Source organism: Schistocerca americana, chromosome X, assembly GCF_021461395.2.
Source record: "Schistocerca americana isolate TAMUIC-IGC-003095 chromosome X, iqSchAmer2.1, whole genome shotgun sequence".
In the NCBI taxonomy this organism is placed as follows: domain Eukaryota; kingdom Metazoa; phylum Arthropoda; class Insecta; order Orthoptera; family Acrididae; genus Schistocerca; species Schistocerca americana.
The window spans coordinates 719,071,603-719,085,597 of record NC_060130.1 but is presented as its reverse complement, the minus strand read 5'-3'; the positions used below and the strand labels follow the sequence as shown (position 1 = coordinate 719,085,597).

The window sequence follows — 13,995 nt, the reverse complement described above, 5'->3', positions numbered from 1 at the left end:
AAGTAACTATCCTCACACAGTCCAAACTTGAAATTATCCTTAGAGTTATGTTGACAGACAGAACCGTGCACACAAGCCACATTGTCTTGCTCACAACTGGAGACACACCACAATCTACTGAACAACACTGAGAATTCAGACTTACTTTTACCTCCAATAAACAAGTGGATGTACATACTGATTTCCCGGACTGAAAAGAGTACTGAGAAAGAGGTCAAACATACACAAACTATGCAAGCCATGAGGGTGCCGAAAAGATTTTTGGAGCAGTTTATAACTCATATAGTTGTATTACAGTTATAACCACTCATGAAAGATCACACACCATCACAGGTACTATAGATTTATCACAACAGTCACAAATTGTGAACAGTGGGGCTCATTACAATCTAGGTCTCTTACTGGCATGAAGGATGAATTCCATACATGAAACATATACAAGTAGTTCACAAACATGGTTGTTAATGATGTATGATGATGACGACTGGTATGTTGGGCACTCAACTGCACAGTCACCAGCGCCCGTACAAAGTCCCAATTTTTACGAAGTCTAGTTCATTACACAGTGCAATCGAGCCATGGTCACAAATGATGATGATGATGATGATGATGATGATGATGACAACACAAACACCCAGTTCCCAGGTAAATCCCCAACCCGGCAGGGAATCGAACCCAGGACCCCGTGATCCAAAGGCAGCAACACTAGCCAGTAGACCACGAGCTGTGGAATGTTAATATTGTATGAAAAGAGATTTCCTTTCTCAGTTCCTATCAATTATTAATTTTTACAAGTAACACAAGAAAGAATATAAATTTCCACTCTACCCTGGCTCCATCTGTGAATGTTATAGGAAGAAACCTCAATGACTGTTACATATACAAATACCCTTGACATGAAGCTTATAAATATTAGCACAGTGCATAATTACACTAGTGTCTAAAAGTATATTTCCAAGATTGAATGTCAGAAGAGTTACGTAGCAAGGTAAAATTAAATCACAATATAATATGGTATACAACAGTGTGCAAAATATTTACTAAGAAATGTTTTGAAACAGAAGATACACATTTTAAAAATGTAGAAAAACTAAATAACCTCTTCCACAATATCAAAATGGTTTAGGGGGGATATGGTCACACCCTGTTTCCACAAAAGCTTGGCAACAAATCACTATGCTCTCATTGTGGTTGTTCCAAGAACTCTTAACAGTCAATTTCTGATACAAAGCTGAGTCATGGGGCTCTGAAACAGCCCTTCATAGTGTTTTCAACAGGTTGAAATGTCTCCCTAATCCATCCTAGATAATCTCTGCAAGAGTAAGATGTGGTGATCGCATCACTGGCCAATTTGTGTGTTCGATAACGTCACCTGAAGGGTATTACATCCATTCGAGCAGATCAATGCTAAAAGGTATTATCACCCATGAAGAAGTCTTGATCAACTGAAAATCTACGATGTCGTGCATATGATTGCAATAGCTTAGGGTGTTAGAAGTATTACTACTACCACCAATGAAGGTGAGCAGCTCCACATGTCCATTAAACAAGATGCATTCACACAGCAGGGCTCCACCACTTCCAAAATAGTTTCTTTGGATGACATTCCGTCATTACACCTGCAACCTTTTTTCGTCCAAACAAACATGAGTAGATAATTATTTTATAAACTAAGAAAGGATTGACCTGTAAAGATCAAAACCCTCTAGTCTTGATGATGCTATTTCCACACTGAATGGATTCTCTTCTGCAGTGCTCTGGATGGAACACATTCTGTTGGATTTCTGGCATACAAAGCAATTGCACTGAAAATCTGATAAATAGTTTGTTGGGGAACTGCAACACCTGAGTCAGCTGTAGATTCTTGCAGACACTGTTCACATCTTTGTGACATTACATTACAAATTAAATAAGAGATTACAAATTAAATAAGAGATTACAAATTAAATAAGAGATTACACTCTGCTTACAATGAAAGTGTAACCGTGACAAATATATTAGGGGTCAGGCTCACCTTTCCTAAGCAGACTGGTAAAATCCTCATGGTCATTTACTGTGATTGCTTAATTTTCCTCTTTCTGATTATGTTCAATGTTTAAGACACTAGTGTAATTGTACATATACAGCAATGATCATACCAGAAGCTTTGGAAGACTTCGTAGAACATCATATTCATATAACATCATTGAAAGTGGCTGATATATAGTAGAAAGTGTGATCTATGAGGGTGTCACATTTATAGGACACAAGTAGCTTTATGTGCTCCGAGAAGTGGCCATGCAGGCTGAGAATCATAGAAATCAATTCAGATGACAACATACACTGAGAGAAGACCGCTGTATCTCCAACATCTATACCTGTCTCTAAATCATCATTCTACAGGTGGCTGTGTGAAAAACTTGAGGTGTATGGATATTTCGCCATGAGGCATTGCACCTGAGAGAAGACAGAGGTGCTGGAGCATTTATACATGGTTCTCACAATCCCACTGAAGTTTGTTCTCAAAAATATATACGAGTGAAACATATTCACTAATACAAAACTAGAACGAATAATGATCGGCACTATCCACAGTGAATCTAACATCGGTACAAGTGTGAATAACTTCTGGTGAATTGACACATCCTTAATTATAATCTTTATCATGATATGATCCATGAGGCAGCTAACAACCCAAGAAGGACTATTAATGTACAAACAGCACAGCCATAGTCTGAAAGAGGTTTAACAAAGAGCATCTGAAGTTGTGATGTACAGTTTGGGTTTCAATATTATATCTTTCCCAACAAACAATTAAGGACGATAGGCTATGTCATATGGACTCTTTTCATGCCACTTTCTCATCCAACATGGAGCCAAAGAAACATTAAAACTGAGAACAGTGTCCACCTCTCACACATGAAGATTATAATTTTTTTAAAGTGGAACATGGTTAAAGCTGACACAGGTGGTTCTTGAAGATGAAAACTCCATACCAGTTTTTCCATTACTTTCTCTGAAAAAATATTCACTGTCCAAGTAGAAGAATGTAAAGAAACTGCCCACAAATTGGGAGCACTGAACAAAAATCTTGCTTGCTAAAATTGCCAAGGGTTACCAGTTGAGTGACTGTCATCTTGAACAACTTGGACAAGTTTCCTATTTGTGGCCTTGTGAAGAGTGAAATTTGCTGAAGAGCTTGCTATCCCAGAAATCTTAACTACCTATGAGTTACAGTTAACAACAGCTACAGATAAAATAAATATCTGTAATATGTTGAAGAATACTAATCTCCTAAATTAACTGGTTTTAATGAGAGTCATACACTGAGAAACAAAAATATATTTTACGTAGAGAATCACAACAAAGTAGACCGGCAACAAAAGAAGTTCACTTATGCTGGTACTACCAGAATGTCATCTCTCCAAAATACGCTGCACACCTTTTCAAGAACAAAGCGAACAACAAACACACACACACACACACACACACACACACGTGAGGGTGTGGTTACAAAGGGATCTCATTGTATAATGGGATCCTGCACACTCATTTTAACAAACACAGAATATCATCTGAAATTTCAATGAAAAAAAAAAAAAAAAAAAAAAAAAAAAACTGACAAGATTTCAGATTTCTAAAATCAGATATCACCATCATTAACTATCTGTTCTGTGGTTTTTCACACAGCTCTTATAAGATCTTATCCTAAGTAACTGTCAAAAGAACTGGGAACAATTGAGGTACTAGAAACCACAAGGATCCAAAGCACAGTACCGAAGTTTTGAAAAAAATATATGTTGGTGAAAATCAAATTTATAGACAAACCTCCACACTCAGTCTCAAGGGCCTAACCCATTTTTAAATCAAGTCTCACCACTCTGCTTTCCACGAAAAAATAATGAACCCACTTTGTTATAAACATTAATTATATTTATGATTATATTTATTATTAATGTTAATTAGCAAAATTTCCAGATATAGGCTAGTGACACTATTGTCTTTTGACGTTCTAAAGATTTTAAGTAATGTGAAATTACTCAAAAATTACAATAAAGAACAGATACCACATGCACGGCACAAACAATTATAAACTTATTCCAAAACTTCGTGGTCCTCATTATAATCATTTTCATTAAGCACACACTGTGGCTTGTGGTTCAGATAAAACTGCTGATACTCTCCTGATTATGGATTAGTACTATTATGTACATGATGTGCTCACTAAATTATATTGTCAACCTTAGGACAACAATTGAGCAGCACAGAGCAACAAAAATTATGCTTTGGGCAATTATGGAAAGGCATGCCTGAGAAATCAGTGAGACAGCTTTTAGTCAATGTTCATATATGCAATGTGGACTACAGATACAGATTAGCTGGTTCACCATAAGATCAACAGACATCATCAGGAGAATACACACATGCTACAGTATCGAAGTCGATGACAGTGAGCTTTAAGCACTTTTAATTCCCAGTCGCCAAATTCTTTTGTATCCCCAACTACTGTCCTTTAAATGGTGTTCCATTATAGAAGTATCATGTTGCAACATCTAATTTCGTTTTCAGTTGATGTTATTTGACGCATAAACAGTCATATCATAATTTTAACATGGGCCATAGCAGTATTATCAAATATTTCATTGGTTCATTGCATGGTATTTTCTGCCAATGACTGGCAGTTAAACATTTCTTTCTCCCTTGCATGACACTTCTAAGTTCACAATCCATGAACCAATCTTCTTTAGTGGTAAAAGTGTTCAAAACAGATGCTTAATTGTGCTCAATGTATTTGGTCCACCAAGACTGCAGTTGTTTCACTTCCTCAGGCAAAAATATTTCCAACTTCACAAAATAATCTTTTCCAGCATCAACAACATCTATATTCAATGAAATTTCTTCCCTCAATAGCATTTTTTGAGGTTGCAATGATAAGAAAGTCACATGGTGACAAATCTGGAGAACTGGGAAGGATAGAAACTCTTTCGAAGCACAGCTGATGTGCTTTCGCCACCACAATGGTCAATGTGGGAGTAAGAACATTGTCCTGGTGTAACAGTAATATTTTTTTGTACAGATATTGGTCCCTTCTGGTTAACTCACTACAAATATGGTCTAATAATGTTGCATAATAAGAACTAGCCACTGTTTTAACCAGCATTGTCAATACACCTTCACATTACAGATGTGGTGACGCATTCCTTGATGTTATGAAGAGCCAACACATCTCTACATCCTCCAATTTGACCCATTGAATATCTAGAGTAGCAGTTTTCTTTCATTTATAACTCTGTATTTTGATTCAGACCAGTTAAGTGGCAATATAGTGTAATTCAATAATTAAATTCTTGTGACAAGCACCTGCAAAATTTGGAATGCTGATTACAAGGCCACTACTCAAGACTGGCCCAGTCACAGCCCCCCCCCCCCCCCCGCCCCATCTTTCATTTGCCATATAATCAGTAAACAAATGTTTCTAGGATAGCAGGGCTGTCTCTCATAAACTGTATCCCACATAAACAGATGAGAGCACAGCCCCAAAGCAGACAGAGTGGATTAACATCCCCAAGCAGTAGAAAAGCTCAGAACAATTCTGTGTTTCTGCATTGAAGGTCTTGCAGTCAAAAGAGCACAGAAATGGGTATAAGGAGAACAATCTTAGTTTTAGAGGGAACTAGTTAAAACAACTAGCAATTCGGGTTAGTCATCATACATTATGGAAGAAAGATAAGCTTCTAACTCACTATACCACGCAACGGAAGTGCACGTAGAATATGACACTATAATATGTTGGTGTTGATACGCTGTATACCCTGTCTTGAAGACAGAACAGTTTTCCATCTGCAAGAGAGACTTTTCTCAAATGTCTTTACTTCCCACTCCAACTAAAGATGCATTTTCCTGTAAGTTACTTTCCTATAAATTCTGTTTAGACCAGCTTTTTTCAGTCTGGGAGACTGTCTTCAGCATGCAATAATGGTATACTAGAGAAACCATGAGGAAAACCTAAATCTTGATGACTGGGCATCCTTCTAGATATGACTGTAATGTGTTACCCACTGCAATTACTCAGTCGGTTGAAATGTGAGGGAAAAAGAGGACTGGAGAAGGAGGGAGGGAGGGAGGGAGGGAGGTAGCCAAAGGGAAAAAATCAATCTGACCAGTCAGACACACATACTTCAGTAATGTCAATAACGCAATTTGTGGTGTAGTTCCACTAGTACCATGTCCAAGGGATACTTTGAATGTTTAGTGCATAAAAATATACATTTTGTTTCTGCTTCCTAGCTAATGACAGTAAATCAATAAAAATGAAATTGGATTTTTCTTTCAATATTGCAACCTGTATCTTCACATAAATTCAGCTTCATGCTCAAGTAATATGCACACAGTGCATTTCATGAGTTATCAATATAGGGTCTGGCTACTGATTAAAGCAGAAAGTGAGTCTAGGCAAATCATTCTGAAGGTGTACTTTAAAATTGTTTCTCTCTTGGCGCAGCAGTCAAATGCACAGCTTCACAGGATTATTACTGTGTTCAACTATTCCCTTAACTTCAACTGAGAAGACCAGAAGACATCTCAAATTTGGCAAAACAAATCTATACACTCAATACATCACACTGGACTTACAATGCTTGCAAATGGACTTTGTTTCTCAGTGTTAAATTATGAGAATTATGTGCAGCCTCAGGTTCTTATAGCTGAGATATGAATGAATTCTCACCTTCCATTTCAGGATACATAGGAGGTAAGTGCTCATGCACATGAACTGGTCGTGTAACAACTTCCCTGCTCCCTGGTTTCAAAAAATTCAGATGAGAGTCTCGAGGAACAGGAAACTTTGGAATTTCACCATGACATGGTACAGATTCCACGTTTTTAATATAATCCTCCATATCCTGCAAATTTATTCCCATTTCTCGAAACGCAAGACCTAGGTCATCGAGATTAGGTTGTGTGTGTCCAACTGAAAATAAAACAACATAATAAACAAATATATTTATAAGAAATCTGTGACCTATAGTAAGAGCTAGTCAAAAAAATTTTAAGTGGCACAAAACAAAACATAAAGGAACTTAAATGGCAAAGCAATAGCTAGCAGTTCCTGACATACTGACAGATGGTGATACATAAGGGGGAAAAAAATAAGTAAATAAAACTACAAGGGATTCGGTTGGTCTGGAAACAACAGAGGAAAAAATCCTAACTGCTCATACTTCAGAGAGAAAGAGCAAGAAAATTGTAAAAATTTAGATAAATGTTTGAAATCTCTCATTTACTTGAATTATAAGGTGTGTTTTGCAACATCCTATGCCTAACACGACACACATACCTATGGCACAATACAAAACTATCAACATATTTCTAGCCAACATACAAGTTCTTATATTCGAGCTTTGGACTCATTATTTCCTTAGAAACACAATAAAAAAAGTACTGAAAATGTTAGGACAGAGAGAGGTTCACAAAAGTATAGTAAGCTACAAATTAAATAGTTTACTGATATGATTTCTAATTGTGACAAAGTCAAGCAGGAGGAATGTGACCACATTGCAATTCAATAGAAGTAACGCACAAATCCCGTGCTGGTCACTAAACAAGGAGCCATCAGCTGCTAAACCAATGACTTGACGTGTTTCGGGTGGAACCAGTCCTCAGATTACAAACATCTTTATGATCAGATGTATAAAGATAGTATGTAACAGTCTGTAATGACACCTTTGTTTGTTATGTACTGTCTTTATATATCTGATCACCAAGATGTTCACGACAATCTGAGGATAGGTTGTACCAGAAAAGCATCATATAAAGTCATTGGTTTATCAGCTTGTGGCTTTTTACTAAGTGATCAATACAGCAATTGTGCAGTACTCCTATTGATTTAATGATATGAGAATCTTCATGGGGCCATTACAAGAGGTAGCAGTCTAATATGCGTTATCATTACATACACATAGTTTTTTTTTATTTTTTTCAACACTGCTGAAGAAAATGGTTCTTTCATTACATTTTTTTAAATTCCAAATTGTCATTAACAATAAAATCACATCAACAGTTAACTGTGTGTTAGAAAAAATATCAATAAGCTGTTATTTTTTCTGCAAGGACTATTTCTACATGTTGCATGGTGCTATTCTGAACCTAGTTTTTCTTCAGTTCTCCACTAAAAGTTCAATTATTTTAGCGTCTGATTATTTTTAGTGGAATTTATCCAAAGAGAAGTAGAAGAATGTGAATAAAATGCTCATAAATGAAACTCTTCAGGTTTATGACTTATATTACTATTAAATTTTAATGCAAATTCCTAAACTTCTTTTGATCAGTGTATTTTGGTTAACAGATAAAATAACAGGTTCAAAGTGAGAGTAGGATATTGAATTACTGGTGTCATTAAAACAACAAAAAACTAAAATTTGAGAGAGTACTTGCAAATATTTAACAACAGGTCCAATAAAAAGGCTCTTCTTCAGAAGCTGCTTTGCATGTATATACATTTACATCTCCTAACTGAAAGTAAATTATATGGGTAACGATTAGCACCAGCAATTCTTTAAAAAGATTGTTGTGATTTCAAAAATAAAACAAACACACACGCGATTACAGAAACAACTAATCACATAATCACATGTGATACATCACAATTTGTTTCATTTTAACAATTACAAGCAAAAACAAAGTGACATTTTTTTTTAAAAAAAAAAAACTTGTTAAACTGGTAATGACAGCAATAGTTGTCCTACTGATGTAAGTTTTGCAAGTACTTCATACTTAGTCTTATTGATGTGTTTTAGAGCACAAGACGTAACAAAATTTTGGTCATTAGCTTTGCAGTGTGACATTTTCTATTAGATGCTCTTTGTAATTCACAATGTCACTACCTTGATCTCCAACAAATCTAGGCTACTACATTCAAGTCCATCAAATTATCAGATCCAGATGATTTGAATATAACAACTGCGAGCAAGACGGTACAATCACTGCTGGGTCATTCCAGGCCAAGTGACTTAGAGGTTCCCACATGACCACCACAGATTTTGATGAAATTTTGTCTGAATAATCACACATGTTCCCAGTGAACACTGGTAAAGTTTCACGATCATACTTCCAGAGATATAGCCATTTGTTTGGTCCCACAGTGCAGTTACCAACAGTGCACATGTGAGTTTTTGGCAACTTTGAGATATAATATATCTGGTAATATTTTATTGAAATAAACAATACTATGTCATCTTGTACAAATTTCTGTGCTTTCTGAAGCGAAATAATAAAGATTTCCTGGGTAATTTGCTCATGGATAATTTGAAGCAAAGTTGGCCGAAGAAATAGAGGCTTGAAAAAATGAGGAGTTTAGCTTTTTATATCTCCCAAAATAACTGCGGGGTAAACCAAAAACTTTGAACATAACAACTTACCAATATCAGGTCTTAGAAAATAAAATTTATTCTCTTAACTCTTTCTAATACTTTCGAAATTGAGGGCAAAGTTGACAATTTTTCTAAAACTGTCAAAAATGTCAATTTTTGGCCCACTTGAAAAAAAGTCTTCTGAAAACTTTTTTAAACCGTCTCCATTAGAAAGACTATGTTCTAAATCACCTAAAAATTATACGTGGTTTTGAAATGCATGCGTAAAAGGCCCTAAAAAACCACAAAGAAGTAGTGGTGTACTGAAAATTGGCCCATATTCTGCTGGTACTCAAATTTGATGTCTTTTACTATGTTCCACAATTGTTTAGTACTCTCTCAGTAACACAGTAGCTTGACAACCATGACACGAGACAAAGTCCAAATAACTACAAAAACTTCATTGAACTGGTTGTAAATGTAACAATTTAACTGTGAATTACCAAGGCCATGGATATCATGGTAGTAAAATTGTTGCCGTTAATTGTTGCATAACAGCTGCACCACACATCGTATAAATAGCCTTAGGTTTTACACACTGTCACATTGTGAAAATTGGCGAAGTTCTCAGCAGTCCTCCTGACATGTTTTTGGATTGGATTCATGTTATACAGAATTATTATTATGTCTTTTTATTGTGCAACATTACTGACATTCTAGTTTAATTCTGATTTAAAGTATAGTGTACGTTGTGGTAACAAAATTCATGGTTAATGTGGAACATTAGGGTACACATAAAAAAATTGTATACATGTGTTGGTACTGTCCATGAAGGCTTAACCACTGCTGGTTCCTTTTAAAGTGAGAAAACCAGCATCCCCATCACCAAGGGGACACACCTGATAGCAGCCACAGGTGGGTTTCTTTACCACAGGTTCTCTAGCCTGATAAGGGTTTCTTTGCACAGTATCCCAAGCTGATGACACATTATTATAAGTAAATTGAAGGTGGGGGGAATGGGGGAGGGGGGAGAAAGGAAAGGGACGGAGGGAAAGGGATTAATGATGTCACCTTCATCAACATATTACACGAACTCAACGGCTACAAGTGAAAATATGTATCACGCTGGGATTTGAACCCAGGATGTCCTGATTACTAGGTAGCGGCATTAACCACTGCACCATCTGGGACACAGTGTTACCACAATTGCACAGACTATCTCGACACGTATCATGGCCAACCCACACGCCCACTGAGCACCACCTATCCGCAGTCTCTAAAAAAATGGTTCAAATGGCTCTGAGCACTATGGGACTTAACTTCTGAGGTCATCAGTCCCCTAGAACTTAGAACTACTTACAGCTAACTAACCTAAGGACATCACACACACATCCATGTCCAAGGCAGGATTCGAACCTGCGACCATAGCGGTCACGCGGTTCCAGACTGTAGCGCCTAGAACTGCTCAGCCAACCCCGGCCGGCCCCGCAGTCTCTGTCCATTTCCTCCATGCTTGTTACTCTGAGATTCCCGTAGGAGGATGTATTTGTGCATCCGCATTGAAGAAGGTGAATTAATTGCCCATTGAGGCGAATAAATTAAATGAATGCATCGGTCTGTTCTTTTGGACAGACCCAATGCATTCATGTAATTTCTATAAGTGTTAGAGGCCATAACTAGAAGGGGTCTCTTTTAGGCTCCTAAGCTTAAGTTTGCTTCCAGCTAACCAATTTATTTTTTTTCCCCCCTCCAGGTTTCATTAATTTGTTGTAGAACGTCATAAGGAAAACTGCATTGCTGCCCAGATGATGTCACTGATGGGAAGAAATTTTGATAAGACAGAACCCAAAAGTTACACTTTTCAAATCTGATTACCTCCAATTGTTGGAGCCACAAGAAAGAGATAATTATTCTCTTTATTGGATTCCTCATTATATTTCATTTTTATAGAAAGTATTTTGTAGAGCTGAATGTTGCAGAAATGTCCAAAAAAACTACTTGACTGCAGCTTTTTCTGACTCAAGTGTATTTCCTAGTAATCAAGGCTTTTGATATTATCTTCCACAGGGAGTACTAAACAACTGTACAACACAATAAAATACATCAAATTTGAGTACCAGAGGAATATGGGCTCATTTAATGCACCTCTACCCTATTCTTTTGTGGGGTCTTATACAAGTATGCTTGCATTGCAAAACCAAATATGGTTTTAGGGGGGTTTAGAACACAGTCTTTCTAAGGGAAATGATTGAAAGAGTTGGCAGAAGACTATTTTGTAAAAGTGGTCCAAAAATAGCCATTTTTGGCATGTTTAGAAAAAAAATTGACAACTTTTCCCTCATTTTTGTATTGGTAAGTTATTACAATTTTTCGAGCGTCCATCTCCCCCCCCCTCCCTTCCCGCTGACTTTGCTTCAAATTATCCATATGCAAATCGGACAGGAAATCTATTTTTTTTTTTTATTTTGCTTATGAGAGTGCGAAAAGTTGTACAAGATGACCTAGTTTTGTTTCTTCCAAGAAAATATTACCAAAGATGTTATGTCTCTAAGTTTCCGAAAACTCAGGGGTGCACTGTTGATAACTGCACTGCAGGGTCAAACAAACAATTGTATCTCTGCAAGTAGTAAATTGGTGAAAGTAAAACTTTGTTCGTTGGGGACATGTATGAACGTTCACACAAAATTTCAGCAAAATCTGTGATGGTCATATGGGAACTTTTTCCATAGTTAGACCACTTGCCACTGCTGCTTTTATTGTTAACGCATGTTTAAAACTCTTTTTAGCACACAGTTTCCTTAATAATCATGATAATATGTAATTAGCAAAGTTATTATTTTTTTTCAAACACTTACATTTTGTGTCTATATTAAGAATGTACTCAAATCTTAGTTGGATCCCCACATATAAAAATTATGTTACCAATTTTTAGAATTTATATATGCACAGCTGATGACAATTTTTCTTTGGGTATCCTAAAGTTTGGTTCCATTCAATGTAGACATGAGCTGTGTGAAATTTGGTCTCAGTGGGATAAGGGGGTAGGGGTGCTCCTGGGCCTTCAAACTGGGTAAAAAGGAACCAATAACCTTCACAAAATATTTACCTCTATATCAAAAATGCATACATTGTTTAAAGCAGACAGGACAGTTACTTCAGTCTGCTTATCTAATTGCATTCTCATTTCAGAGATAACTTTGGTCAAGTGACAAAGGGGTCAATGACCCCAAGACAAGTAGAGAGAAAGCAGAGGGGACCCTAGCAATTCCTTTTTACAATCCAACCCCGACCACACTTGCTGTCCAGGAAATGATTATTCAGGAAAACTTGTGAATGTCAGCAAAGGAGATCAGAAACTGGATATCAAAATTAGGAGTCTTTTATCAGCAATGGAAGCAACTTACAAAAATATTGACATAGCTCATGTTAATGCTTTGACTAACAAACACAAACACACACACACAAAATGCAAGCTTTCGCAACCCACGGTTGCTTCGTCAGGAAAGAGGGAAGATATATTTTTCCCACGTGGAATGTTTCCCTCAACAGTTGAAAGGATGCCCCAGGTTTGGCGCATGAAATTGATCACACGTTATTTGTGAAAGAGAGAGAGAGTTCTGGGTGATCAGAAGCAAATACTGTCTATGAAACTCTTGCTGAATGGCTTTTTCAGTCCTATGCTGAAGCCTTAGTGTTTGTCAAAAAAAGCACCAAATATGGACACTTTTAGAGCTAAATTAATGAAACTTTCATAGAAGGCCTCTTAGCCTTCCCAGGGATCAGATGTACAAAATCATCCCCAAATGTGTTTGTTAGGGAAGAGATGAACCATTGAAACACAGGTCCAATTCTATACCAAGAAATCAACATTCACAGGTAGAGAAACATTTGGATTATGTCAGTGTGTCTCAAATTCTCCGATTTTTCAATATAGTTTGGGCATAATCTCATGGAGTAAATTTCTGTGCTCCAGGGACTGACTATTACACATAAGTGCTATTTATTATTTGAAAATGGTTCTTGCCTGCAGTTGTCCTGAACTGTCAACACAAGACGAAAACACGATTTTTAATATTTGTATATCCTGTGCCTCTTACAAAAATAAAGGAGCATATTTGAATTTTTTTTATTATTTCAAAACTTTAGATGTATCAGACTGTCTCTTGTAATACATCTTAGTGCAGCTTTACAAAAACTGGAAAATCATTAACATTAGCTGCCTCCTGTTATGTCACTTTAGCCATCTTTGATCCGATTCAGCTTCTGAATGGAAACAAAATGAGCAACACAGTGAAACATGAGGCACGCCAATCTGCTGAAAATATTACAAGGGTTCAAGCAGGAATTGGTCAAATTGAAGAAATTATCAACAATGGGATTGAAAATCTTGTTTCTAGTGAAATAAGACTTCTTTACATTTGACTTGCATGACTAGCTCCCTAAGACAGGTCCTTCACAGCTGCATAAAAAGAGAGACATTGCAAATGCCCTACACTCTGTTACTTAACTGAGAGCAAAAAATTGTGGTAAATTATTTACAAAAAACAAGAAGTAGAAGCAGTATTTGTTTCAGGCATTGTCCGACCATTGCACGTATGGTTCCATCACATTTGCCTCACAGTTGCTGTCCATAGCAGTTATATTATCAGTGTATCTAGACGCTATATTC

At 36.7% G+C, this 13,995-nt stretch overlaps 1 protein-coding gene across 1 annotated transcript in view; it reads right to left on the bottom strand.

Moving 5' to 3' along the window:
* Nucleotides 1-13,995, bottom strand: part of LOC124556273 (transcription initiation factor TFIID subunit 3-like) — a 132,049-nt gene that overhangs the window by 37,273 nt on the left and 80,781 nt on the right. Inside the window, exon 2 of the mRNA XM_047130258.1 lies at nt 6,707-6,949. Coding sequence (XP_046986214.1) covers nt 6,707-6,949 — 243 coding nt within the window. The remainder of the gene's footprint in view (nt 1-6,706; nt 6,950-13,995) is intronic.